Source organism: Acipenser ruthenus, chromosome 22, assembly GCF_902713425.1.
Source record: "Acipenser ruthenus chromosome 22, fAciRut3.2 maternal haplotype, whole genome shotgun sequence".
In the NCBI taxonomy this organism is placed as follows: Eukaryota; Metazoa; Chordata; class Actinopteri; order Acipenseriformes; family Acipenseridae; genus Acipenser; species Acipenser ruthenus.
The window spans coordinates 5532727-5560701 of record NC_081210.1 but is presented as its reverse complement, the minus strand read 5'-3'; the positions used below and the strand labels follow the sequence as shown (position 1 = coordinate 5560701).

The 27975-nt window shown below is 41.4% G+C and overlaps 1 protein-coding gene across 5 annotated transcripts in view; it reads left to right on the top strand.

The window, feature by feature from the left end:
* LOC117431680 (inactive rhomboid protein 1) overlaps positions 1-27255 on the top strand; it is a 63683-nt gene extending 36428 nt beyond the window's left edge. For 4 of the 5 annotated variants that reach the window (XM_058995881.1, XM_058995879.1, XM_058995880.1 and 1 more), the window contains exons 2-18: positions 9581-9722; positions 10257-10387; positions 15450-15663; positions 16072-16278; positions 16905-17027; positions 17939-18102; positions 18701-18952; positions 19376-19487; positions 19640-19714; positions 19931-20092; positions 20583-20686; positions 21024-21087; positions 21566-21660; positions 22489-22564; positions 23463-23563; positions 25454-25607; positions 26303-27255. In XM_058995881.1, coding sequence (XP_058851864.1) covers positions 9609-9722; positions 10257-10387; positions 15450-15663; positions 16072-16278; positions 16905-17027; positions 17939-18102; positions 18701-18952; positions 19376-19487; positions 19640-19714; positions 19931-20092; positions 20583-20686; positions 21024-21087; positions 21566-21660; positions 22489-22564; positions 23463-23563; positions 25454-25607; positions 26303-26722 — 2568 coding nt within the window. In that variant the 5' untranslated portion in view covers positions 9581-9608 and the 3' untranslated portion in view covers positions 26723-27255. Of the gene's footprint in view, positions 1-9580; positions 9723-10256; positions 10388-12398; positions 13079-15449; positions 15664-16071; positions 16279-16904; positions 17028-17938; positions 18103-18700; positions 18953-19375; positions 19488-19639; positions 19715-19930; positions 20093-20582; positions 20687-21023; positions 21088-21565; positions 21661-22488; positions 22565-23462; positions 23564-25453; positions 25608-26302 lie in introns of those variants that run through there. The other variant, XM_058995882.1, reaches the window with a different exon arrangement.
* The last annotated feature ends 720 nt before the right edge of the window (positions 27256-27975 follow it).

Here is a 27975-nt window from a genome sequence, read left to right as displayed (position 1 = left end):
TATTATTATTATTATTATTATTATTATTATTATTATTATTATTAATAGTCTGCAAAAATGAACCTGGCTGGGGATTCATAAATATAATGTGGCCCTGAAAAGTTTACATTAACATTGGAACAGTGAAATAAGTTGCAATATGTGGTGATTTATATATTTTATAATTTGACATCAGTACTGTAGTTACAGTATGTTGCAGTTTAACAGTCATCTGATTGTACTGCATACTGTATGGGTTGTGCAATATTCTGAGCCAACTCAAAAGGGGAGGCAGGAATGACTATTATTTGGGTGAACATGAAATGCTACAGCCTTTCCCTTTTTAAAAAAACTTGGCTGGCTGGCATGGAGAGAGGGGGGTGAGGAGGGGTGCTGTTGGCTCTGGTCTCTGAGGGAGAGCCTGCAGGATAAAATATCTCACAACTAGTGAGAGGGGATGAGAGCATGGTTAAAAATAGGGAAACTGTCATCTCAGCTGGTCACTGTGGCAGAGAGTGTGACTATGAGTCTGATTGTACAGATACTGTACCTGCACCCGAAGGACGCTATATAAATGAGATTGGTGTGATTTTAGTCAGAGCCATAAACTACAGTACCTCAGGATACACGTCAAGGGGGTTTTCTTGTCCACATGGCCAGTTGGAGTATTTTATAGCACTGGGGGATTCATTCTGAAATGCATCAAAATAAGTGGTTGATGCAAACCAGGGCATTCCCTAAGACTAATACACTCCATCCGTGACTTACCCTGGCAGAGTGCATGATCATCAAGTCAATATCAGAGTGTATTAAATGAATTTAAAATTATACTTGTGAAAACAGTGCAGGTCATATGTATAGCAGCAGATGATAGCCGCAGTATTAAAGTAAGTCCTCCCAAACCCTATAGATTGTGTTGTGGGACAATGCTCTGAAAACAGTACCCCTTATTTTATTTATTTGAATGCTACATTCTGTCAAAGTGTATTGGGTTCAGTTAACTACCATGAGGTAATCAAGTAATTAACTACATTGTTCATTCTCCAAGCTCAAACACCAGCAACTAGCATGCCTTTGATCTGCCTGCCCAATGAATAAAACATTGGACTAATTCCTGACAAATGGCCAAGGATGTAATTGCCTTACTACTAGATTGATATTTTATGTCTCGTTTTGAGTTATATGGGCCAGATTCAGGCTTGTGTTTCTGGAGTATTGTGGCTGCTTCTTCAGCTGTGCAGATTAGTCCAAAAATGGTTTGGAACATTAAATAAAAGAAACACAAGATGAACTTTCTCATGTATTTTATTTCTAGGTGAATAAAAGCAGTTTGTTGTGTAGTTATTCATTTACAATCAGACGATACCTGCTGTCTTATATTCCTTTATGATTGCTAACGTGAAATGATAAGCTGAAAGATCACTTAAGAGAAGGCAACAGTTGATCATTTTAGAGTTGTGATGCTTTTGTGGTATGGTGTAAATAGGAACAAGCATATTGAGTGGTTTAGTAGCTGAATCCACTCATGACATAACCCACTCTGCACATTGTGATTATTGATGTTTTGCTGTCATAATCCAGTAAAATGATGGGAGGAAGAGAAGCAATATAGAATGATGTGGCAGGAATAATGGCCACACCAGGGATTACTCTGCGGTTCACTAAAGGGACAGGTCTGCATTTGTTATATGATTGTTGAGCCTCAGGAGAATCTTCTAAATTTAGTCAATTCCTGTTTTTCAATTCCAGTTCCTTCAAAAGAATTGGAATTGATATTTCAGACATTAATAATTCAATTGCTTTCATTTGTAGCCAATTTAATTGTCTAACAGTGACTTCAGTGCAAGTAATTTGTTGCCACTGTTAGAAGCTAATTTTACAGAATACTGCTAATAGCTATTTTGATCAATGATGTGTTGGAATTGATTAAATGGGAATTGGAATGCCATTGTCATTGTGACTTGCACTGTACTGTACGTTACTGCTGTTATTAGTAATAGAAAGCATGTGTTGTTCAGCGTGGTGCTGGCTCTGGAGACTAAACAAAAGAATGAACCGCAGGCCAGAGTTGTCAGCTCTGTTAACAAGAAGACATTGTTAACTTGCTGTAAACATGCTTAACCATTATAGCTGATGTCTTGTTTCAGGGGGGTGAATTGCAGGATTACACTCCCCTTGGGTTGGTTCCCTTGCAGCCTGCTCGATCAGCCCCTCCAGTGCATGTGTTCTGTGTTAGAGATGAAAGGGCTTCACGGTAGACGTCTCAACCTGAGTGGGCTACTGCATTCCTTACTGACAGACTGAGTCATTGACAAGGGCACCTATCATCTGCTGGTTTCTCCCCACTTTACGGCAGTTGTTGATCAGCAGCTTGCAGGTTGCTGTTAGGTTTGCAAGAAGGAATCCTGCTGTATGCTGTCCAATCTAGGAGTGTTTGTATTTTTACATTTGATGCAAAATCACTCTTGGTTGCAATTCATCTGTATGCAGTAAACAGCCTTTTACATATTATTTATGAACAGATGTTCAGATGAAGGGGTCATGCACTCCTACTGTTACTGTGTTCCTTTCTTACACTTAGAGTTATCTAACACATTACCAGCCATATGTGCACTTTCCCTTTTTTTTTTTTAAAACCCTTCTTGTACCCTACTTATTCCACCCCTCAGAATGTATGTGAACATGCCGCGGAAAAGAAAGTGGTTTGGCTGTTATCCTGTACCTCATGCTGAGGGACTGGGGCGAATGTTGCAACGGGCACCAGAAGGCTGATCAAAGACAAGATAAGCTCAAACTCAAGCCTGTACAGTGTTAGTGTCATTGATAAGCCTCCTACCCTCCTGTCACAGTGGGGCTTGTGAAGTAACCCCTAGGGACCTCTGTGGTTTTTCCATTTCGTTCTTTCCATTCTCCAACCTCCGCCTTCTCCTTCCTTTCACCAGCAGTCTTACATCTAAAACCAGCTGCGGTGTCATCAGCCTGTGAGGCAAATATAGTAGGTTGGCTTGGTGACCTGCTAGTGCTGTGGGTAGCACACACACTGTGTGTCCCACAAAACAAAAACGCTAACTTTCTTTTTTTTTTTTTTGCAATGCACCTGTACCTGTACATCTCTTCACACAGCCCACATCAGGGCTCACCTTGCCCATCTTCTGAGATGATCACAATCAAAAGGGCTTTGCCTTTTGTAAGTAGTAAAGTTCACGGCTCCCCCAGACTCAAACCAATGTATTATATTCTCCGAGATCTTGTATTGCAAATATAAGCCGTAGACATGAATTACTGCGTAATACAGAAGCATACCACAGAGATATTTACAGGGGCCAGTCCTCGGTTTACAATAATGCCCTTTGTTAAAGTGACCCATGCTGACATCATGCTGGAAACTATTTAAACAGAGATTACATATTGTTTAGGCACGCTGTTAACAATTCTGTATTAGCTCGCTTACTGTAACAGGATGCTGTCTGACTTCCTATAGACAAGCAGCCATTTGTTAGCTGTTAAAAGATGCATCTGAAAGCCACTCATTAGAAGTCAAACCCAGTCCCTAAAAGATGTCTTGTTCTTTGTTTTCTCCAATAGAACCACCCAGTATCACATGGAATAAACAATTAGCTAGTTAAGCAATACAAACAACTGCAGTAAGGCATTTAATGTATTGAATTAGATTATAATGATGTTAAATTTATAGTATACCTTCTCTTTATTTCTTGAAAACGTAGTTGTAGCAAAGCCTACAGTAACTAAATTTATTTTAGTTGAATGCCTGTTACCACAGATGAATTGTTTTTCGAATGTGAAAGTTCAAAGTGCAGATCGTCAGTCCTGATGTGTGGAAGCCGATATCAGGGTAGGGGCGAATTCTTTACTCGTTGCTTTTTTTTTCCCCCCAGCAACTCCCAGAATAGTTCCATGAGAAGCTTTCTTCTAAGAAAGCTGTTTTTTTTTCACGTGTTGGCAGCACTTCTGTGGTGCTGATTAAATCATGCAGGTCCCCACCTGAACACCTGAACCCTCTCCCTGTCCTATGCAATGCAATGCACTGTGGGTAGGTGATGACTGATGGCTGTGTACCAGACATGGCAGACAGAGAGCAAGAGATATGGGCCACAGCACAGCAGAGAAACACCAACCAGGGGAGCTTTCCCACGGCCTTTTACTCATTTAATAGCAACGGTTCATAATGCAATACAAGCTAGTGAATATCTACTGCCTCTTTGTTTGGGCTTATATTTTTAAAAAAAATTATAACATGTAATATAATTATCAATCAGAATATCCCAGGGTTGCAGAACATTGCTCATAAGTGTTTCTGGGGGAGGGGGAGGGGGGTACCCTAATTTCAGATTTAGTGACTACAAGAGCAATGAGCCAGATGCATGCTTTTCTTTACAGATCTGCTCCTTGTTTAGGACTGTACTCACTTTAGCCAGTACTGCCATGAAGTGAAGTCAGCCTGCACTGTGCGCGTTCTTAACAAAACGTCCCTTTGAGAAGTCAGCTGTGCATTAGAAAACCCAACAGGAAAGCATGGGATCATCATGGGACTTTTTTTTTTCTCAAAAAGAACAGAAGTTAATTCTGGGACTTTTCTTCTGCTTTCTTCTGAGAGTCTTCAGCTTTCAGTTCTCGTGATTTTGTAATACAGTGAGGTATTGTGGCTCGGTTGGTAGCATCTGATCTACAAGTTCAGACCCCAATTGGGGAACGTAAAGTTGTACTGAGAATTCATTTGAGTTCATTTGAGGGTGGATTTGGACTTTTTTATGAGTTAGCACTTGTGACTGAGTTGAGCTGGCAAGAATGGGAAGTTGCAACATTTCTTTTTTTTACTTGTCATGAAAATAGTAAGTGAGATGGAACTGATCTTGAAAACCCATGGCACATGTTTTGAGTTCTTATTGTCATTCATCAATGCTATGCCCAATGTGTAACATGTGCTGTCGCGTTATACTAAAATAAGTAGGTCTAAACATTGTGGAAAACCTTGTGTGGCACCCAACCATTGAAATGATTTGGTGCTTAAATACAATGTAATCCCCTCCAAAAATCACAACTTTTAGGGAACTGATTTAAAGTATCATCTTAGTGGTTTTTTTCTTGCCCTGTACAGATTAATGTTAATTATGGTCTTTTAAATATTTTATAATGATGGCTTTCCAGTTCTTCCTTTCCATCAATGTATTCCTCTTATCCAATTTAGGATTCAGAAATTGGATCCAGACACAGATTCTAGAGACTTGTAAAGACTCATCTTGAGGACTTCCTAACACAACTGAGCAGTTTGAGAGATCTTGTTGCATTATTCAATTTCTGTTGTTCGTACCCTGACAGCTCATTTACAAGGGATCTCAGGAAGTGTCTGCAGCAAAGATAAAACACACAGTGATCCCAATCTGTCAGAGAGGACAGAAGGGCTTGTCAGAGTAAGAGGAGAGAATTGCCTGTCTCTTTGTTTAGTTTTTTGCTTGCAGTTTTTACTAAGAAGCCAACCTGGAAAACCAGAAAACATCCAGGGTATTTTAAATGGAAAATGCACATCACAAGAAATCCCCAGGGAGCTCATGCAGGTTCAATAATACAATGTTAACGAAACTGAAAACACACTGCAGCTTAATACTGTAGCAAACTGTTTGCAAGTCTCTTAAAACGTGTGACATGATCATACCTACAACAAATGTACTGTAAATACATCCCTTATAAAAGTTTACAACAGTAATTTTGGAAGTTTTCCCATGATTGTCCCACCATTATACTATGCATTTACCATAGTTTACCTCTCTGTGCTTTACCATATTTTGTATGATGCTTTATTACTCCTTGCTATGATTTTACTATGGTAATCTTTTATAAGGGATACATTTTTTACATTTTTTTTTACATTATAAAATCTTACCAAGCACAGTTTGCATCGTCACATTCCAAAACAGAGAAGGATACCAAGCAGCAAAGGAATTTAGGTCGATAGAGTTTAAATCACCCACATTGCGGGTTATAAACCTGTTTTATTCTGTTTATATGCAAGCATGTCAAGTTAGACCAAATATTGAAAAACCTCTTTTGAGAAAGAGAAAAACATTTATGTTTAAAAAAAAAAAAAAAAAAAAAAGGAAGTGCCATTTAACAAAACCTTTGTATTTTCCGAACAATGAGCATAAGATGAAAGGTAAAAAAAAAAAAAAAAAAGGCGGAAGGGGGTATCATTTTAAGAATAAGGGCCCTTTGATACCTCTACAATGGGTGGCAACATGATCTCTGGCTTTTACTCTTCTGTTTTGACATGCTAGGTCAATATCTGGTTTGCAGTGCATCTTTCCCGTGCTGTTCTGCTAAAGCGATCCGCACTGAGCCACCTCAGGCACAGGCACCAGCGAGCGGTGGGAATATGAAACACTCGACACGCGGCAGAGGAGACGCCACAGGCACAGACTGCGACCCTGCAATTTCATTGAGGTTTCACTATAATCCACCCAAATCCCGATATCCTGAGCTCACTTCCAGACTGCTTTGATCGCTGGGATCAGGAAACTTAGTCTATTCTGCTGAGGCCTGTACGTGCTTGCCCACAATTAGCCTAATTTTTGTTTTCCATACTCCCTGTTGGGAGAACACAGTCCTTCTTTAAATGGGGACAAATCACTGTAGCTATGTTTCAAATTCACTGAACCGTAGCTGCAGAAAATTGCTAGCTACAGGACAATGCTGTTCTTGTGTTCTTTAAGGCTTACCTGTTTATTTACAGGACGTTTGTATCTGAACTGCACTTACACTACTGTTCATTGCAATTATTTGTCTCCATGGAGTGATTCACTTCAGTAAAGTGCTGTTTTCCATATTCGTTCTGAAAGGCAGTGGTAGTAAATAAAAGTTTTAGAATGTAATAATTTACCAGTGGCATTTATAAGGAAGGATAGTTGCACATTTTGTTTTAGTTCTGTATTTGTAACTGAGTATGAAGCCATTGTTTTTTCAGTTTACCAACCAAAAAATCTCTTTGTCTGGCAACCTTCCCTGGTGAAATCAAGAGCCAATATAAGAAAATGCACATTATGGATAGAAAAATGAAGCAGCACCATACAGCACTGTATGTAGTTATTGTACCTTGGAAAGAGGCCACTGTCTAATTTTTAGATTTAGAAACAATCGGCAAGAAAAGGGTACTTCAAATTTAAGATGCCCTTGAATTTAAGACGCAGTCAAAGTTACCCACCCTCCAATCTGAGTAAAACATAAAACATCAAATAAAGTTGCATTTACAGATACAACCTCAATTATGCCTATAAGAAAAGGACGTATGGAGGCAGCATGCGGGTAACAGTTATGCGATGCTTCTTATTTCCAGTAGTGTTTGCTCGCACCTGTTTTTCTCCCTTTTTGTGAACTGTGGTATTGCTTGGCATGTTAAAAAATACGGGGGTCTGATCAGCATTTCTGATCTGTCCAAGCTGGTACTGTTAGAACTGTGCCTAATAACGAAATGCTGAAATTGTAAAAGCTTTTCTTTTGAATTGCTAAGGAAGCTAATGACGCTTCTTTGAAAAGGGCTGCCTGAATGTCATGGGGGATTTGAGATCGGGCAGTGACGTCTTTGTTTTCCGATTTTGATTAAACGTGCAAGGACATATGTAGGAGCTGGCAAAATACAAGTGAGGTTACATTAATTGAATTGGATCAGTAGAAGCCACAAAAACTGTTTTAAGTTTATGTTTCATTCTTCAGTGGTGAACCCACACAGTCTCGCCCACATCAAAGCAACAACTGAAGAATTTTAGTGAAAGGGCTAAAATAGAAAAATGTAATGGTCTGTCACAGTTTTCACCTGACGTCTGATTGTAAGCTTTTGTGAATGCAGTTATATTAGCCCAGTGTATGTTGAAAAGCTGTATGTATAAAGAGAACTGATGGGACTGTAGATGCTGGTTGATATTTTGTAAAGCCTGTTGAGATGGGTTCTTGAAGAGCACGATTTAAATCTTTTTGGCAGTTTATATGCTACTGGTAATGTGTAATTACTAAAGTGTTCCAAAAATACTGTTAATTCTTTGGAACTAAAGGTTCAGCACATTTAAAAAAAAAATGTATAAAAAAACCCTTTTACGACTCAGCATGGTGAAATTTGTTTTGTCTATAGACAGATTAATTTCTTCCACATCAGTCAGCCACATTCCTTTTTTTTGACCTCATACAAGTAACTCCGAACACAAGGTTGGAAGTGCTCTCCGCTGTTTGGTTTTTCCCCAACTTCATAACGTACTGTAGCCAAAAACACATTTAAAAAGTGTAACAAAAGGAACCCATGTTGTCAGCTAAAAAGAACCTGTCCTCCCCACTGTGTGCCTTTGTTCCTCCCTCGCAGGCTAATCCAGCTTTTCTGAGTTTGTAACGCCAGACAAAAAAGGTCTGCCGGCGTGCTTAACAACACTCCTGTCACTTCTGCAATAGCTTTCCCTTTCTATATATGTCACAGATTACATCAAGGCATTGACATCCCAGTCCTAGGAAACCTGCTGGAGTGACATGCTGTCACGGTGAGGGTATTATTCATTATTCACATGGACCTCCAAATCACTTGAGACTGGCTGCTGCTGCCTTTAGCACAAAAAACATTCTAAACTGCATTGCGAGACATTTACCACCAGCACCTCCAAGTGTAAAACAGGTGCACTGCTATGGTCTAAAGATGTTAGTTTGCTTGTCACCAGGCAGTCCTAAAATCAATTCCACGAACTTCCCTGAGCCGGGAAGATCAGTGGGTATGACCAAAATCCAAGACATTGACCAGCTTAAAAAATAGCTTGACATGTACAATGATTGGCGAAGAGGAGTTAATGGCGCCGTTGCTAAAGAGTACACTCTTCAGAGGGTGTGCTTGCGCCCTGTGTGAGAAACTGAGTTTGAGTTTCAGGCTATGGCAGTACGAGGCTTCAGAATTACTTAAAGGGTCCACTTTAGTATAAAATATTATAATAACTGCAATATTAAGTTGTGGCTCTTGCAGTGATCCAAAAAAACGTGGCAGACAAAATACAACATGGCACGTGTGAGTCTTACAACTACTGGGCTGCCATTGAATCCGTGCCATAGACTTTAAGAGAATCACCAACGAGTAGAGATGAAGAAAAGTTGTGTCACATCTCATCACATAGTTTTTCGTTGCTGTTAAACACTTTTGACTTTTCTCTTCCCAGTTTTTCATTGTCTTCCAAAAAGCGACATTTGCTTCTAGTGGATGGATAGCTTTTCTTATTTTAGAAAGCCTGAACCCTGCTACTGCTTGTGTTCAATGGGAGGATCTGGTTGTATAGTACATGGAGATTACAAGGCAAATGCAGGGATGGAAATGAGACTCCCATTGCATAGCAGTTTAATCCTTTCCTGGTTTTACCATGAGTTTAATAAAACACACCTGAGTTTGTTACCTATACAGCAGGGCTTCTGAAGCACATATTAAAACCTGGAGCGGGTGAAACCGATATGCAATAATTATTTCCATCCCTGCAAGTGTTCTGTTCTGTACTATAGACCCATGCTACTGTGTGCTTGCTAACACCCTTATCTGCAAAGTCCCTAACCCAAGTGGTATTTTTAATCCCTCCAGCTGGACGGAGCAGAGAGCTGCAGTGAGCATGGCTGAGCCACGACAGGACAGCACCAGCAGCTTGCAGCGGAAGAAACCCCCGTGGCTCAAACTGGACATTCCCACTGCCCACGCCTCCCTCGAGGAGCCCACCTTTGTTCAGGTAACCCAGGGGCCATCTATCACATGGATGACTTGTTATTCCACTCTCACACTCACGCGCAGATTGTGAGTGAGTCATTTGTTTTGGTGATAATTAAGAATCAGACAAAGTAACCTTATGACACCTCAAAATGTCAATGTAATTTAAGCATCTGACGATCAATGCAGTACTTCAAGTAACCAGACTACTGAAAACATTGCTGCTTTGAAATGATATGTTTTCAACTATAAACTGTGTACGCTTTTATGCACAGATGAATAGTTCACAGTATTCTGCCAATAGCTATTGTCAGGTCCATACTCTAAACCACCTTGAGCAAGCTGTCAAAGCTATACAGCTTATCAAGCCACACTCCTCTCTAACCACGAATGCCTTCCAGTCCCCACGCTGTAGGCTGTTTACAAGTCTCTCGGCTGTGACCACAAGACCACAATGTTCTGTAGTCTGTAAGCTGTGAGCAGTGAGCAATAGGCTGTACCTCCTCCATTCATTTCCGTCCTTGATTCTCACTGTTTCTTGCTATTTCTGTGGCAGCCCTTCAAGCGGCAGGGCTTCTTGAGGAGCATCAGCATGCCTGCTGAAAACACGCACCTGCATTCCCCCCCCAACGAGACCCGGCGGCCCCCCCTCCAACGCCAGACCTCAATCACACAGAACATCAAAAGGTAAGACAACCCCCCCCCCCCGTCAGTTTAGGAAAAGCTCCTAGAGTTCTGAAACTCCAAGGCTTGATGCTGCTATGTATTCTATGTCCTCTACAGAAGAAAGCCAAGGGCACAGAGCAGAAAATGGCAGATGTTATAAATTATTCTCTTAGAACCAACCAATGTACAATCGCTGATGGCATAGTATACAAGTATATGGTGTGATTTGTAGGGTCGGTGTTGAGGAGGATCCTCTGCATATGAAATGCCTCTGCTAGTGTTTTACCCAAACGTGTATTTCTGTGCAATAATTTGACATTGAATATGTATCCTTTTACCACAAGGGGGCATCCATGTCAAACAAGCAAGATAGGTACAGTATTTAGTTGTTTCAAAAGGTACAGCAGAAGTGTTTATTTCCATTCCGTGTAGTTTACAGAAATCTATTTATTTGCTTCAGTGATGGAGCTGGAGAACAAACACTGATGTTAAGTCTTTTGAAAGTAATTTCATTGTTCATTGTATTCCTGTACAGTCAGCTAGCACCGGTATACTGTGAGTTTTCCACTAACCCCAAAGCCTATGCAGACTTCAGAAATGTTATAATTATATAAAACCAGAGGGGTTTAATCAATTTTTAAATGCATGTATGTATTTATTTATTTATTTATTTATTTATGTATTTATTAATTTATTACATTTAAATTTGAATGTTAATGTTTAAACAGTTACACATTTTATGTAGTGTAAAACAGAAGACCTAAAGCATAATGGAGGTATCTGTGATTTAAAATAGAGAACTTGGTTGCAAAATCATTTGTAATGCCATCACATTGCAAAACTATGAAAACTTAACCCAGAGTGGCTGCCCTCTCTGCTGTCACTGTGATTCTGTTTCTCATTCACTGCCTGCTAAACCTCTCCTCCTTTACTACCGCTGCAGTCTCTCTACCACATGTCTCAATCCTTCTCTCTCTCTCTCTCTCTGTCTCTCTCTCTGTCTCTTTCTCTGTCTCTGTCTCTCTCTCTCTCTCTCTCTCTCTCTCTCTCTCTCTCTCTCTCTCTCTCCTTCTTGTCTTTCCTCCCTGTCCTCTGCACTACCCTTGTCCAGCAGCAAGAGGGTACACTTTGAGAGAATAAACACTGTGCCCATAAAGGGACAGCGTGCTGCCCGGAGGCCCATGAGGAAGCCACAGTCTCTTTCCAGACTCTTCCTAAGGTACCTGCTCCATGGTGGAGTCTGCATGGCCTATCCGCCTTTGTCATGAGCAACCAAGTTACAGTGTAATCTTCTTGCCTAAGTGTGTATCAGCAGTGTTCCTGTGGCTTAAACCGGTCAAAGTCCTCAGTCGGTGTTATTGCAGAAGGGTGGTGGTGATTGAATGGAATCGGAGCTCTGCTTACTGTATGTCAGCCTGGGTAAAGTGTACTGGAGTAATTCAGTAGGAACCCGTCTTGATTCAGATCACACAAGCCGGGGGGATGCTACATTAGTGAGCAACGAGGGCGTTCCATTGCAGCAGAATATTCGGAGGAAACCGAAACATGTTTCAGGCAATCCAGAAAACATGCCTCATATCTGTGCTGTTTACTGTATGCTATACAGTGGAGATTACACCTGCAACATGCCAGGACATGTGAGGAAACAAGAATTGTATAAATGCGAATACTGTACAGTAACGCATTCCGATGTTGTTGTTTTAACTCTAAACATGACTTCGACTTGTTCAAATACTTGTACAGTATTGCATATCAGGCTTTGATACTAAAAAATAAATGTATATATACATTATACAGGAAACCCCAATATAGATATAATATTCTAGACAAGGGGCAAACGTTGCTGATTTAAAGCAAAGCATATTTTGTAGTGTCGATGTGAGGTGAGTTAAGGATATATATCAGATATATACCAGCAGATGTTCATTTTCATGGCCCAAGGCAAGGGCAAGGTCAGGTGTTATCATTCTGGGGTGTGGTGAGAAGGTAGCCCAGGTGAGACTCCAGGAAAACCTGCAAGGGGGGTATCATGTTACATTAGTTTTGTGACTTGATTTGCACCTGCACATGACCGAGGTCCCACATGCTTCCCTCCCTCTGTCTGGTTATTGAACTCTACAGTGAGAACATGCCCTGGCATGCAGGCAGGCTCTCCTGTTTCCTGAATGAGCACGGCACGCAGCACTTAACTTCCCCTTGGCTTAGAAAGAAAAAGTTGTCTTATTTTAAGAAACCTCAGTTTATCGATAGGTGCTTTGCAGTGGGTCAGCTTGGGGTTACTTGCTGGGAAATCTTTGGCACTGAGCTCCAAGATGGGAGCGACCTGCATGCAGCGACTGGATAAGTGACCACTTCTCGGAGCCACCTCTGGAATGCCGCAGAGGAGAAGAGACACTGACTCATGGATGTAGCCCTACCTTCAGCTCCTGAACGACAGGCTCTTGTAGCTGTTTAACTGGCACCAGGCTAACACCTTCGAGAAAGGAAAGATGCAGAAAGAAGAGAGATCGCTTTCTTTTCAAGATCAGTAGCGTGTGTGATGACCATTTTATAATATCCTAAAGAATAAGGATTACCTTTCTGTGGGATTATTTATGGGAAGTGATGACCGGGAAGGCTTGAGGGTCCAGTCTCTTTTTGGTAGCATGGGCATATCTACAGCCCCTGTGCAGGAACTAGGTCCAGCATAACCAACTGGGAGGACCTGGATAGGTAAAGCCATTCATTTTTTCTGCTAATCTGATATTTATACACATGTATGCACAGTGAAGATGGAGCAAACAACATCAGTCTGTTGTAAAGGTCGGTATCATTGTGGCTAACTGAGAGGAGGGAAGCATAAAAGATTGTAGCTAATTAATTTTTTTTTGTAAATTCATTTGATATTTTAGTTGCTTTTCATTTATGAAATTGTATTCTTGCACCTTTGAGATTTCCTGTTGGATTAGGATCGTTTTTTTTTGTTTATATACAGTAGGTCATTTACATACCGTACTGTGTAAAAACTTTAAATGACCGGGGTTTGCTTAGAAAGGTTTGTGCTTTGGAAGATGAATAGCCCCAGGTAGTCGGGTCAGGGCATGGTAAAATCTGGGTGAGGCCAAGGATGAAATGGAGGTGGAGACTGAGCTACACCTAGCTGGACTGGAGAGGTAATACTGCCTTGGAGGCTGTGTGGGAAAACATTCCTTGCCATTTCCCATGCTGAACTTGCAGCAGAGATATAATATTGTCTTCAGTTGTTGTTTTTTTTTTTTTGCAAGCGCTTAACTCATTTTAAATAAAAACCACAAATACCAATTAACTGCGAAATGCAGCCCCAAGTAATGTGAACTCTAATTCTGTAATTTAAAACAGCCGTCGAAATTAGAGGCATGGCACCGTGTAATGTGGCACTCCAAGCCAATGAAACAGAGCTGTGCCATAAATGATCATTCAATTCAGCAGCACCGGAATCTAGCTGAAAATGGAATAATCTATTGCATCAAGAAGTGTTGTGTACTAATATCCTGCAAGTCCCTGTACTCATGTATTAGAATGCTGAGATTTTCATCTATTGAAGTTGTGTGCAGAAGAAATTTATTATTTTTATAATTAGAACCATAAACAATGCTCCTATGAAGTGACTCGCACCCTTGAAGAGGTTAAAAAAACCTGCTCCTTCTTGCAATTTCCTGGAGTAAATAAACAGGAAAGTGTGTTCTACCCACCCCAGCCCTTTAGTTAAACTGTGTCTGGGTTAGGTTTAGCCCTAATGAAGCCATGCAGCAGGGTGGGACAGCTTGGCAGAGAGGAATGTCGCTCTCTGATGAAAGAGTGTTGAGATTTACTTAGTGGTCCATTTTGTATGCTGTATGCTATTATTAAAAACACAAAAGAGCTGGTTACAAATATGTAATAGAAACAGATTTGCGCTTAAACCTGCTATGATGCTGGTAAGATACTGTCTCATTGGGGCTAATTTTACTGATCTTAAGATTTTTATGACTAAGTACGATAGTCTTTTGTTGGAAGCTTTTATCACTGTCTGAGAGCAAGAATGTTGTAATTGTACAGTACCAAGATAAGTGAAGTAAATTATTACGTTTTAATAATAAAGTTAATATCTTTCTATTTTGGCTGTCACTGGCCTGAAAATCAAGTGCGAAGATCATCATAAAAAATGTGGGCCTCGCTTCATGGTGAGCGTTGCCTTGAACCCAAAGTTTTATCATCAACCCTTAAACGCCTCTAGCTCTGCGGATGTGAGGACACACTGGATAATTTGCAGATAGATTTGTACTTGTGCTATTAATAGGAGCATCAGTAAACATTCTCAGTGTCCTCCTACTGCCCTCCCCCTAATATACACAACTCTTCAGCCGCCCAGCTTGACTCCTTTTCAGTGGAGCCCTGTGTTGATGTTTTCCTGGCTGCTATGAAGTTAAATCAGACAAAACAGAAAGAACAGAGCCCATTGAATTTTAATATATATAATCTTCAGTGTTGTTTAAACACTTATTCTTGTATGGGCTGCCTGTTAATACTTGTTAATGCTTGTTCATACTTTTTAATGCTTGTCTGATTTAAGCCTGCAATGCTCAAATACTGTTTTAACTGTGTTTCTTCAGAGTAGCTGGGTTTGTTAGTTTATCATAGCAATTAAGGTCTTGATTACTGGAATGTGAGCTTTGTATTGACTTCTGCTTGCCTCTAGAGTTTGGACTAACGACCAAGGCTGTGTATATTATTACCAATGCACTTAGCCACTAGTGTGGAGTCATTTTCAACTTTGATCTGCAGCAATGCAATTTGATATGAAAAAGTTGTATAATATTGTATTAAACTATTAGACTTTTCTCTGATACAATCAATTGGCATTGTACTATGCAGCTTTAAAATCAGTAGGTATGTTATTATTTAATATATACCTGCAATTATTTCCAGTGGTTGGCCTGGTCAGATTACTTGGTCATTTAATTTAGGATGGCTACAATACCCTGGGATTGTGTTATGATACTAATGTAAGGGATCACAGGTTATCATTGGAACCTACTGCATTGGTAATACAAAAATTAGTATTTCTTCAATCTCTGTGCATCAGGGGAACGGCAGACTGGTTCGGGGTCAGTAAGGACAGCGATGCCACTCAGAAATGGCAGCGTAAGAGCCTGCGGCACTGCAGCCAGCGCTACGGGAAGCTGAAGCCGCAGGTGATCCGGGAGATGGACCTTCCCAGCCAGGACAACATCTCACTGACCAGTACCGAGACCCCGCCCCCTCTCTACGTACCCACCTCCCAGCACGGCATGCAGAAGGTAGGTAGCGCCCCTGGCTAGGATGTGCTGGAGCAACAACACTTTTATTGGATGATAATAGTGTCAGATAGGCAGCTGGGAGCATGGATAATAAGCTGATAATATTTGACTGTTTCTAAGGATCAAATACTTTTGCAGGTACTTAATTTAGCATTAAGGCATGACATGGGCTGTGGTTAAGGTAACATAATCTCACCCCTAAAAGGCTTTGTGGGGCCCAGCTAAAAAGAAGATAGACATTAATATTAACATGTATAAACTTGCAACCGAGTTTTAGGAAATATTATTTCTATTATTTTGATTTAAAACATTATTTGTGTAGTCATTGGAGTGGGCAGTGTTTATTTGCTAGCTATTTATTGTGTGTGACAGTAGCTTTAATACCCAGTTCTCGCACTTGATTTTCAGATTGTCGACCCCCTGGCGCGAGGGAGGGCCTTCCGCATGGTTGAGGAGGTTGATGGGTACAGCGTGCCTCACACCCCCATCACCCCCGGCGCCACCTCCCTCTGCTCCTTCACCAGCTCCCGCTCCGGCTTCAACCGCATCCCTCGCCGACGCAAACGAGAGTCTGTCGCCAGGATGAGCTTCCGCGCTGCTGCCGCGCTCGTCAAGGTGAGGAACGCGGGACTGGACTAATAGAGCTGCTTCACAGCTATCCTTTTTTAAAAACCTGAATTCATCGATCATGTCAGCATCAGGGCGCTGCATTTCATATGCACAAAGTCTCTTACCGGTATGCTGCACACATTTTCCTGCAAAAAACGAACAACTTTTTATATCTAAATACAACAGAACCTGGGTGTCTGGTAGAACTGGGCTATAAATCGCCACAAAGCACTTTACATGAACAAAACAGTATAGTGACAGCTATAAAAGGAGTAAGCAATAACAAGCAGTACATACAATAAAAGTTTAGTTTAGTTATAGCATTATTACCTGAGTAGAGCCTTTAGGTCTACTAAGGTAATCATTTTAAGAAACTTTGCGCCTTTTAGCTGGTGCAACCCAGCACTGGTCAGTTCTTACTTAACTTTAAGTTCTTTCAGGAATTCTAGAACTTTGTGATGTCATTGGTGTTCCAGCATATTTATTTCTTTTCAAAAATGTTTATAGAAAGTGAGTTCCAAAGTTTTATTGGTAGGTACTGGGTATGGTTTGCTAAGTGAAGCTTAGGGAAAGCTGGGGTGGAGATGTTTTTCTTTAAGAAGCCATCACTGAGCTCACTCAACCTGTTGCAGGGCCGGTCATCCAAGGAGAGCACTCTGCGACGGGCACAGCGTCGCAGCTTTACCCCCGCCAGCTTCCTGGAGGAGGACACCGTGGACTTCCCCGACGAGCTCGACACTTCCTTCTTTGCTCGGGTGAGGCACCGTTTTCAAATTAAAGATACTGCAAGCGAACTGCCATATTTAGAAAGCATAGGTTTTAGCAACGTGCTACATTTTTAGAATTTTATTAGACCCCGGGTGAAGCATCAAATTATTTTATCAACTTGCCACAAATCAGTATTATACATTTTGAGAACTTTTGTTGTACCACAATATAAGTTTAATCGACTAATAAAACAAAGGGGTTTATTTAGTTTTCCTGACTCTAATAAACATTGCTAGAGGCTCATCCCAAATGGAACAGCGATTCAGGAAAAAAGCATAAGATTAAAACTAGCTTATAGATTTTTAAAATTCTGACCAGTAAGAAAAACTTTCTTTATCTTCAGTTTCCACTTCTCATCTGAAGAAGAGACCTTCATAGTCTCAAAAGCTAGTGTGTTCAGCTGATCCTAATAAATAAAAGGTACCTGTTGTACCGTACTTTTCATAAAACATTCAGTTAATGCACAAATATAAGAGAAACAGATTATGCCGTTTATACATTCATTCAAATAAGTTAAATATCAAATATATTTTTACATTAATTTTAATTTGTACATGCACATATTTTTGGACTCCTCTGTCAGAAGGTGTGCAAAGGACCAGAGAGACATCGCTGTTATTTCTTATGTACCACTGACATCTTGTGGCAGTGTTTTATTGAACAGATTTGTTACTGCTCAAGTCTTTACATCACTGAACAGTGACAGCAGGGGTGCACATTTTATCTCACCACTTGTTTGTATCGTCGTCGACCAAAGTATTCAAAATCACAGCTTTGTTTCAGCAACGTCAATGTGGGACGTGCAGAAAACAGACAACAAAACAAAGTGGACTAATGTGATCCCTAAATCAAGGGAGATGCTTGTTGTTCTAGTAACCCCCTCTCTCTGTTGGTCCAGGATGGCGTGTTGCATGAGGAGATGTCCACTTACCCTGACGAAGTGTTCGAGTCACCCTCCGAGGCGGCCATCAAAGAGGCAGAGGCAAGCAAGGCCCTGGATGAGACGGACCTCACCGGAAGTGCCTTGGACAAGAACGAACTTGAAAAGAGCCACCTCATGCTGTGAGTATGGCGGGTGTGGGTAGCTGTTGTGGGATGGCTGCACAAAAATGTTTGGGGTGGGGTGGAAAGGACAGTACTCAATACAAAATACAGAACAACTGAAACAAAAATGTGTCCCTGACTGCCTGAATGCTTTGTTTCCTGGGACAAGGCTAACGTTGTGTAACATCATTTAAACAGAACAAACGTCAGAGTGCAGATATGGATTTCAGGGAAGCAGATTAGCTTCCCAGTACTGGAGGTGAAGTACAAGTATACAGTATGTGCTGTACAGTATTTCCAGTGGTGCTGAAAGTCAAACTGATTTCTGACCCTGTTAAGTTTTTCGTGCCATGCCCCGCCCTGTTACATTGATAATGAGCTGGTTCCCTCACAGAAATGTGTGTGTGTGTGTGTGTACATAGAACAAAGTTGGGAGGACACAGGTTATAAACGGACTGGGGACAAGGGACTGAACAGTTCAGAGTTTCCGTTATGAGGAAGAAGCAACATCTGTAGCTCTATTTATTGTACTATATGTTCGAGGTAAATGTCGGTTTTCCATAAAGCAGTATTGGTTTGAGAGGGCTCACAAAGAGAAACCCTTTTTCTGTTTCAGGCCGCTGGAGCGGGGCTGGCGCAAGGGGAAGGAGGGCCCGCTGGTGCAGCCGAAGGTCCGGTTACGACAGGAGGTGGTGAGTGTGAGCGGGCAGAGGCGGGGCCAGAGGATCTCCGTGCCCGTCAAGAAGCTCTTTGCCAAAGAGAAAAGGCCGTACGGGCTGGGCATAGTGGGCAAGCTGACCAACCGCACGTACCGCAAGCGCATCGACAGCTATGTCAAGAGACAGATAGAGGACATGGATGACCACAGGTGAGAACCTGAATTCGAGAGAGGGGTATTAAACTAGATAATGAATCTTATAAAATCCCAAATGAGACTTAACAAAAATAAAAAGGCGTATATTGCATGTTGTGGTTAAGTAACATGTATTGTACAGTGCTAAATATCTGTGCATTCCATTGTAGGGGAAGTACATAATTAACACATTCCTTTTGATCATTATTAACAGATAAGGTTTCCTGGAAACAAACCAGCTCCTATCTGCTTTCATGTAATCATTTATTGATGTTTAACCTGTCCTCGTTCTTTCAGATTGATTTAAAGACACACGAGTTATCTAAGCATGCCTGCTTGTCTCATAGGAGGCCAGGCCTCAAGAACTGGGGGTGTCTTGTAGAACTTAATTTGCAGAATATCTGATTTATCAACATGTTTGTGTCTTCTCACTTTCAGACCGTTTTTCACATACTGGATAACTTTCGTCCACTTGCTAATCACAATCCTGGCAGTGTCTATCTATGGATTTGTACCTGCGGGATTTTCACAGAACGAGAAAGTAGATTCTGTAAGTAAAGCCATTTTTATTTGGGACCAGGCTGATTTGTTCTAAATAGAAATATAGCTTTTTACAGTTGGCAGCATTTCAATATATCTCCAGTCCTATGGGAAAAAATTTGAATCTTACGGCTAAAATTGTGTTTTCCTCTGTTTTGCCAGGTTTTAAGGAATAAAGGTGTTTATGAAAATGTTAAATATGTATATCAGGAAAACTTCTGGATTGGACCAAGTTCGGTAAGTTAAAAAACTATTTTAAAGTAGCTCAATTTTAAGATTGTAAAAATGACCCTGTACTGGGCAGTTAAGTTATTACACGTTTTTCTTTTTAAATATTTTTAACAAAATGAGAAAAGGCTGTGTAACTGTCCGATCAAGAAAATATATAATAATAATTAAATGGCTGAGTTGAGTTGACCCGGAATTGACAGCAGTTCCTCCCCTGTCCTGCAGGAGGCGCTCATCCACCTGGGTGCAAAGTTCTCCCCCTGCATGCGGCAGGACCAGCAGGTGCACCGGCTCATCCAAAAGAAGAGAGAGAAGGAGAAGCACTCTGCCTGCTGTGTGCGGAACGACCGCTCTGGCTGTGTACAGACCTCTGAGGAGGAGTGCTCAGTAAGTGCTCACAGATATCCTGTACTGGAGACATGCACAGTATTCACATTTGACTCTAATCTTTACAAATAATTGTAGGGTCATAATGGGGGGCAAACATTATCAGTACCTGAAATAATACTTGAAAAGCTTAGCGATTTTATTTATTTTTATTTATTTATTTTTTTAACCCGGATCTGCTCTGGTGTAACTACTTCTGTATTAATCACATTTCTCCGACAAGTGCATTTGACCATTAAAAGCAAAGAAGGTGGATGCTATTGCCGAAATGTATTTGTTTCAAACAATACAAAAGACAGGGTTGCATTTCTAATTCAGGTTCCACATTTGGTCCCCCCTAATCCTGGATATTGACACTTATACCACCAGCCTATTGGTTCAAAGTGCTTTAATGGGATAGCATCAGGGTTTTCTGCTTTCATTTCATATAAACAGCATGTCTCCCACCATCACTCCTGTACTCATGTTTTTCTCTTTTTCTTTCCTCTAGTCCACACTGGCTGTGTGGGTGAAATGGCCCCAGCACTCCAGCTCCCCAATGCAGGCTAATAAAAGCACAAGACATTTTGGGTCTGTCTGTCACCAGGATCCCAGGTAAGCAAAGTGTAGCATGCATAACTGCTTCAGTCGATCGAGCAGTCTTGATACATATCTATGGGCATTCACTGCAATGCAATAACAGACCCAATAATGAAGGTGAAGCAATTAGCGATCAAATTAAAAGAAAAAAAATAAAGAAATATTTCTTATTTTCCATGATATGATGACCATAAAACGCTCCATAATAAATGTAAAATACAATGTTAACCATGCTGAGTGTGCATTGTAACTGGCAGATGAATTGGAAAGCTTTTTTATATTTCGGTACCTAAAATGACACGCTCCACAGTCACTTTGCTGCTTGACACTCTGTTAATTCATGTTGATGCAGGTTTTGCGAGGAACCTGCCTCTGTGTCTCCTCACGAATGGCCCGATGACATCACTAAATGGCCTGTAAGTTCTAAAGAGCCCGGGATTTTGTGCCTCCATTACATAGTCACAATGGGGGAGCAATCTAGGTTCTAGCTGATAGTCTAGGATACAGGAGATAAGGAAATCTCTTGTCAGCCACTAACTCATTTACCTCTGGAGCGGAGGAAATGAACCTCATTCTCCATAACTGTACAAGCTTTAGGTTATTCTGACAAATCTCAGCTATTTACCTGGTATTGAAGATATAGATAAAGGCTAGAGTTGATGTTGTCTGCAGGTCTTGCACAGACAGCTAATTTGTTTGTTAGGTCCAGTGCCACAATATTACAGTACAACCTGAATATCAACATGTGTATTGTTTTATTTAAAAATTAAACTACATAATTCATATCGGCTCACAGGAGACAGCAACAACAACATAGTTATTTGTGAAAACGACCGTTGCTAATGGCTTAAAAGTGATCCCCCTTTTTCTTCCCTTCTCTCTCATGTAACCAAGATCTGCACTAAACAAAGTGACGTGAAGCAGACCAACCTCCCCCACTTGGACTGTGTCTTAACAGGCAGACCGTGCTGCATCGGAACCAAAGGAAGGTGAGATGAACCGGGAGTGCAGCTGTGCATTTGGGTGATCTTCAAACATGGATAAAGATCCACTGCTGACCTACGTGTATTAAAACACAGCCTTGGCATATGCAAGGCCGTCCCTGGTTATTACAGGACTCTTTGCATCCCAAACTTGGTGTCCTTCTTTCATCCTGAAACAGTGCCTGACCCATATGTTAAAGCATAGTAAATGCATAATATTGTAGCGTATTCGGTTCCCGCAGGCAGGCGCATCACACAGGGCGAGGAAATCCACACACAGGCGGAGGGCGGGCGTGAACCCGGGACCCCTCGCACTGAAGCATAGCGCCGATACCGCTGTCCTTTGCAAGGAGCGTATATCGGGCTTATGTATCTGTGTGTGATTACGTCACCTACCAGTCCTCCTGCTGCCTTCCCCCGTGCACGCTACACTCTCCCCTGCCAGCCTCAAGTCCGCCCCGGACTTGCTAACCAGGCTACAGTCCGACAAGTGCGTGCTGGGATACCTGCGTCCACTTCTGACACCGATGTAGCGGTCTTGGTTCCCGCAGGCAGGTGCATCACACAGAGCGAGGAAATCCACACACAGGCGGAGGGCGGGCGCGAACCCGGGTCCTCTCGCACTGAAGCATAGCGCCGATACCGCTGTACAAAAGGAGCCCGTCTGCCTGCGGGAACCGAGAACGCTACAATATAAACATGGGGGGGTGGTAAACCAAACCTATGAACATTTTTAAAAACGTCCCAAGATGTTGTCTTTTACATGAGCTGTATATCTTAAATGACGAGATAACAGCATTTCTTTATGTATTTCTTTTTTTTTTTTTCTTTTAGGTGTGAAATCACATCCAGAGAGTATTGTGATTTTATGAATGGGCATTTTCATGATACTGCCACCCTGTGCTCACAGGTAAATGTATCACTGTTTGTGTTTACTGTAGGATGTCAGGGTGCTGGGTGATGATAACTCTGCGTTGGGGGTGCTTGTGTTCAGGTCACAGGCCCTGTTGTGCAGTGAGAAGTTTAAGAGGTGTTTGGTTACGCTTAGACGTCAGAAATAGGATTATGTTGAGAGCTTTTTGTATTTATCCCATCCTAATCGCATGATTCCCAAAACGCCACTGTTGAGCCAATAACACTCTTTAGATCACCTGGTGTCCAGCAGTGTGGTATAGGACTGACCATGCTTACCTTTCACACGTGAGTGGAGCCTAGAGCACAGTGCAAGGTGGTGTGGCTGTTGAATAAAAGAAACGTGTACAGTAGAGTCAGGGGCTTAAAGTTGCTATCTCTTTAGAATCCAGACATTCTGCTTATAATCCATCATCATGCCAATCTTATTCCATATGCCAGGGGGCCAATAAAAACTGTGTCTTTATTTTATAACTCCCAATTTTATTGTTGCAGATTGACATACCAAATATGCAGATTAAAAGCTAACAAGGGTCTAAACTGAAAACCAGTTTCATTTTTACTTTTGATTGCAGGTCTCAAGTTCTTATGAAATGTTCTAGCAATTGTCTTGGGAACTCTTCCAACAGCCTTTGTAAGCAACGAGCCATTGCATTGTATTCAATGAGTCACATGATTATTTTAGTAACATATATTTTTTGTGTGTGTGTGTGTTGCGAATTAGGGCGATGGCGATCGTAGCTTTGAAGTTAATACTTTTTATTAGATTAATAACCTTATGGTTCTGTTAAATACAGCAACCATGAAATCATGTACACAATGCATGGGACAAGCTGAAAGCAATTCATCATGCAAATTATTTGCAATGGAGATCTTACTATGTTGTTTCGTTGCAGGTACACTGTATGGATGACGTGTGTGGATTACTTCCCTTTTTAAACCCAGATGTTCCTGATCAGTTTTACAGGCTGTGGTTGTCTCTTTTCCTCCATGCTGGGTAAGAGTGTGCGCTAGCCTAGGACTACCTGTTCTAGCTCTGCGCACTGACTCGCATCTATTGAGTCATTTTTTTTACTGGAAGTCATTTTGAAAACAGTTTTAAATCAGTCAAATTAGTATTTGTGAACAGCGTCAGGCCTTTAAAACCAGTAGAAATAATCAAAACAGCATGTGGTTTTATAATGCTTCACCCAAGCCGAATGTCACAGTTTGGAAATTCAGTGCTTGGAAATTCTGACCTGTGATTGGTTAAAACCTCATCATGGGAGCAGAAATAGATTTGCCTATTGCCCTCACATCCTTACGCCACAATAAGTCTCCGTCTGTCATGTGATTGGTTCACATCACTGTCAGTCCCACCCCTTTTCAAAGGAACGCCCTCAACCTCCACTCCTAAATACAATATAAAATGGCTGAATGAAAAAACTGCTGAACAGCGATTCTGTGACCTAACAGAAAATGAATTACAAAACAAACTACAAAAGAAAGAAAAAAACTTGTACTTCAAAAGCATTATTTCAATGTTATTTATTTGTTATTTACTTATTTACTTATACTGTATCAGCTATATTTAAACAAAATATTGTAAAACCATAAATATTTTCGACCAAAATATTTGGCAAGTCACACCCATAAAACCTATTTTGCTCCAGAAATGTTGGCGACCTGCAGCACTGGTAGTAGTATATTAAGATATTCATGCTTCATTTGCTGGTGACAGAGTTGGTGATCTTTACCAAGTCCATGGCAAGTTCAACCAGCATGGCTATCATAGCATACGTCAGAGGCATGCCATTCCATCAGGATTATGGCAAGTTGGGCAGTCCTTCATTCTTCAACAAAATAATGACCCGAAACACACCTCAAAGTTGTGCAAGAACTATCTGGCAAAGAAGAGAAGAGTCAAAGTAAAGCTACCCACAAGTGCCCTACATCTCTGGGAATTACTGCAGAAGAGCTGGGAAGACATGTCGGGTGATTTCCTGCTGAAACTTGTTAACCAAATGCCTCGTGTTTGTGAGGCTGTTATTAAGGCAAAGGGTGGCTATTTGGAGGAATCCAAGATTTAGAGACAATTTTCAATTTTCTTCAACATTGCTTTGACGTAAAACATTGTCAATTATGAAAAAAACCTACTTTCCAGCAAGTGTACTCAAACTTATCTATTGAAAGCACGTATTTTCTTGTAAATAGACCAGTGTTCTGTAAAGCACTTATAGAAACTCTCAGGTGTCCACAAAAGGATTTGGGACAGGGGCTGGACGTCCTCGTGTCCATAAGTTGCAGCAGGGGTGTGGTAATGATCCTAATGCCTCGCGAGACATATTTAGTAGAACACTGAACGGATTGCTGAGCTGTCTGGCACGTGCCCTGCACATAAACATAGCATACACCCTGCTTAATCACCCTGCGTAATTCACAGAACCCAAGATAAGCCTCTTTGATTTTAAACTGATTAATCCTGGATTAGTCAAACTCGCTCTCTTCCAGAAGTGCAATTTGTTCTCCATTTCTTCCAGATGATTTTTTATGATGATTGCAATGTACCTTCTTTATCATTAACCCTTTAGTCCCAGTATGGTTACTATGGTGTACCAGGTCCAGTTAAAAGTGATCTACTGGGCAGTTCTTTAAACCAGGGATTTGAGCTGGAGGGAAACAAGTGAGCCTGAGAATTCTCAGCACTGTTAGATTTCTATTCACTGTTTGCGAAAGGGGAACGAACATACACCAAAGTATCCAGTTTTGCCATGGTGAAATTATTATTATTATTATTATTATTATTATTTATTTCTTAGCAGACGCCCTTATCCAGGGCGACTTACAATCAAAGGTTTTCTTGCAGTACCTTGCGTTGAGGGTGTTCCTCTGTGCCCTCTCCCTGCAGGATCCTGCACTGCCTGGTGTCGGTGTGTTTCCAGATGACCATCCTGCGGGACCTGGAGAAGCTGGCGGGCTGGCTGCGAATCTCCATCATCTACATCCTGAGTGGGATCACCGGGAACCTTGCCAGCGCCATCTTCTTGCCCTACAGAGCCGAGGTACAGCCGACCACACAGCCCCGGCACAAGTAACCCACCGTACCCTCCTCCGCAAACACACTGGGGTGTATTCAATTGTGCAAGCTTCCATAAGGGGCCTTTTTAAGCCAAGGTTATGAAAATGAACACATCTGTATATAGTACATATTTACATACTTCTATTAACGCTTTTTAGATCAATTCAGTATCAATTGAAAATACGACCCTACTTCAGTAATAGGCTCCCCTCTACAAACGTTTTTGCAGTGTCCTCCAGTAGTATTAGTAGGGTAATGATTTTCACGATACTACATGGTGGCATCAAAAACCATCAGCAGTTAAAAAAACAAAAAAAACTATTGTAATATAAATCAATCAGCCAGGGTTCATCTTCCGGGGACATTTTTATTTAGTATTACAGAAATGAAAAGTAGATCAAAACCCAATCACCTTTTAGTAAGAAGACAGCGGGACTTGAACATATTTAAGTTTAACAGGTCCCTTGTTGATTTAAACTGTGCTGCTTACTGTTGTTTGCACACACGTAAAAGAAACACAACAAAAAACAGCATTTGTTTTCGGGTGCAGAATAACATATTGGGTATTCAGCAGTATCCAAATGCCTCTAGTGACTCTTTTTAAACAATTTCCTAGGGTACAATAACCCATGCTTGTACAGGTCACTAAGCTGCTGTCCCTGTGTGTTGTGTTTGCAGGTGGGTCCGGCAGGGTCGCAGTTTGGCATCCTGGCCTGCCTCTTCGTGGAGCTGTTCCAGAGCTGGCAGATCCTGGCACGGCCGTGGCGGGCCTTCTTCAAGCTGGTGGGCGTTGTGCTGTTCCTCTTCGCTTTCGGGATGCTGCCCTGGATCGACAACTTCGCCCACATCTCGGGCTTCATCTCGGGCTTCTTCCTGTCCTTCTCCTTCCTGCCCTACATCAGCTTCGGCCGCCTTGACATGTACCGCAAGCGCTGCCAGATCATCGTCTTCCTGCTGGTGTTCCTGGGGCTCTTTGCCGGCCTCGTTGTGCTCTTCTACGTCTACCCAATCACGTGCGAGTGGTGCGAGTACCTCACCTGCATCCCCTTCACGGACAAGTTCTGCGAGAAATACGACCTCAACGCACACCTCCATTGAGCACCTCGCTATCCTGGACAAAACCAATGTACTTTTGATCTGTTTAAAAAAAATGTCCCCACATACTGAAGCCAAAATCCTAATTAGGGGCCTCCCAGACAGGAAATGAGGTCACTTATCATCTCTTTTTCTACCTTCCATGAACAAGAAGTAATGTCATTTGTGTACAACACCTTCCTTCTCAACAGATCTTCAGAACACATGGATTTTCTTTCTTATTTGTATTCAGAATCCTCTCTACACATAACTAAATGCATTTCCACCTGTTCTTTTTAAAGCACTTGACAGACCAGGATTGGCCTTTTTCCTGACATCATAGAGACTTGGACTCTTACCAGGAAAGAAATACCAAACAACCCTTTGGTGCCTTTTTGATAGCTATTGTACCAACTACTGCCATGTTTTTATTACACTAGATTGAGCACTAAAATGTTAATCATCATTGATTACTACTACGAAGAGGAGATGAAAGAATAGGTAGTGTTTTAGCTACCACTTACCTGTACTTGAGAATACAGTGAAAGAAATGTGAACCGTCTCTTCCACTTATTTCACATTCATTTGTTTCTTTAATTTACACAGCCTCTCAGCCCTGCCTGAGACAAACCCCGCCCTCCCCCTTTGGTCCTGTGTTGATTGGTTAACCAATGTTTATGATGTAATCCTACGTTAAACATAAAAATACTTTGCAGTCTTGCAATATATATATATACACAGTACTGTGCAAAGGTTTTAGGCAGGTGTGAAAAAATGCTGTAAAGTAAGAATGCTTTCAAAAATAGACATGTTAATAGTTTATATTTATCAATTAACAAAATGCAAAGTGAGTGAACAGAAGAAAAATCTACATCAAATCAATATTTGGTGTGACTACCCTTTGCCTTCAAAACAGCATCAATTCTTCTAGGTACACTTGCACACAGTTTTTGAAGGAACTCGGCAGGTAGGTTGGCCCAAACATCTTGGAGAACTAACCACAGTTCTTCTGTGGATTTAGGCAGCCTCAGTTGCTTCTCTCTCTTCATGTAATCCCAGACAGACTCGATGATGTTGAGATCAGGGCTCTGTGGGGGCCATACCATCACTTCCAGGACTCCTTGTTCTTCTTTACGCTGAAGATAGTTCTTAATGACTTTCGCTGTATGTTTGGGGTCGTTGTCATGCTGCAGAATAAATTTGGGGCCAATCAGATGCCTCCCTGATGGTATTGCATGATGGATAAGTATCTGCCTGTACTTCTCAGCATTGAGGAG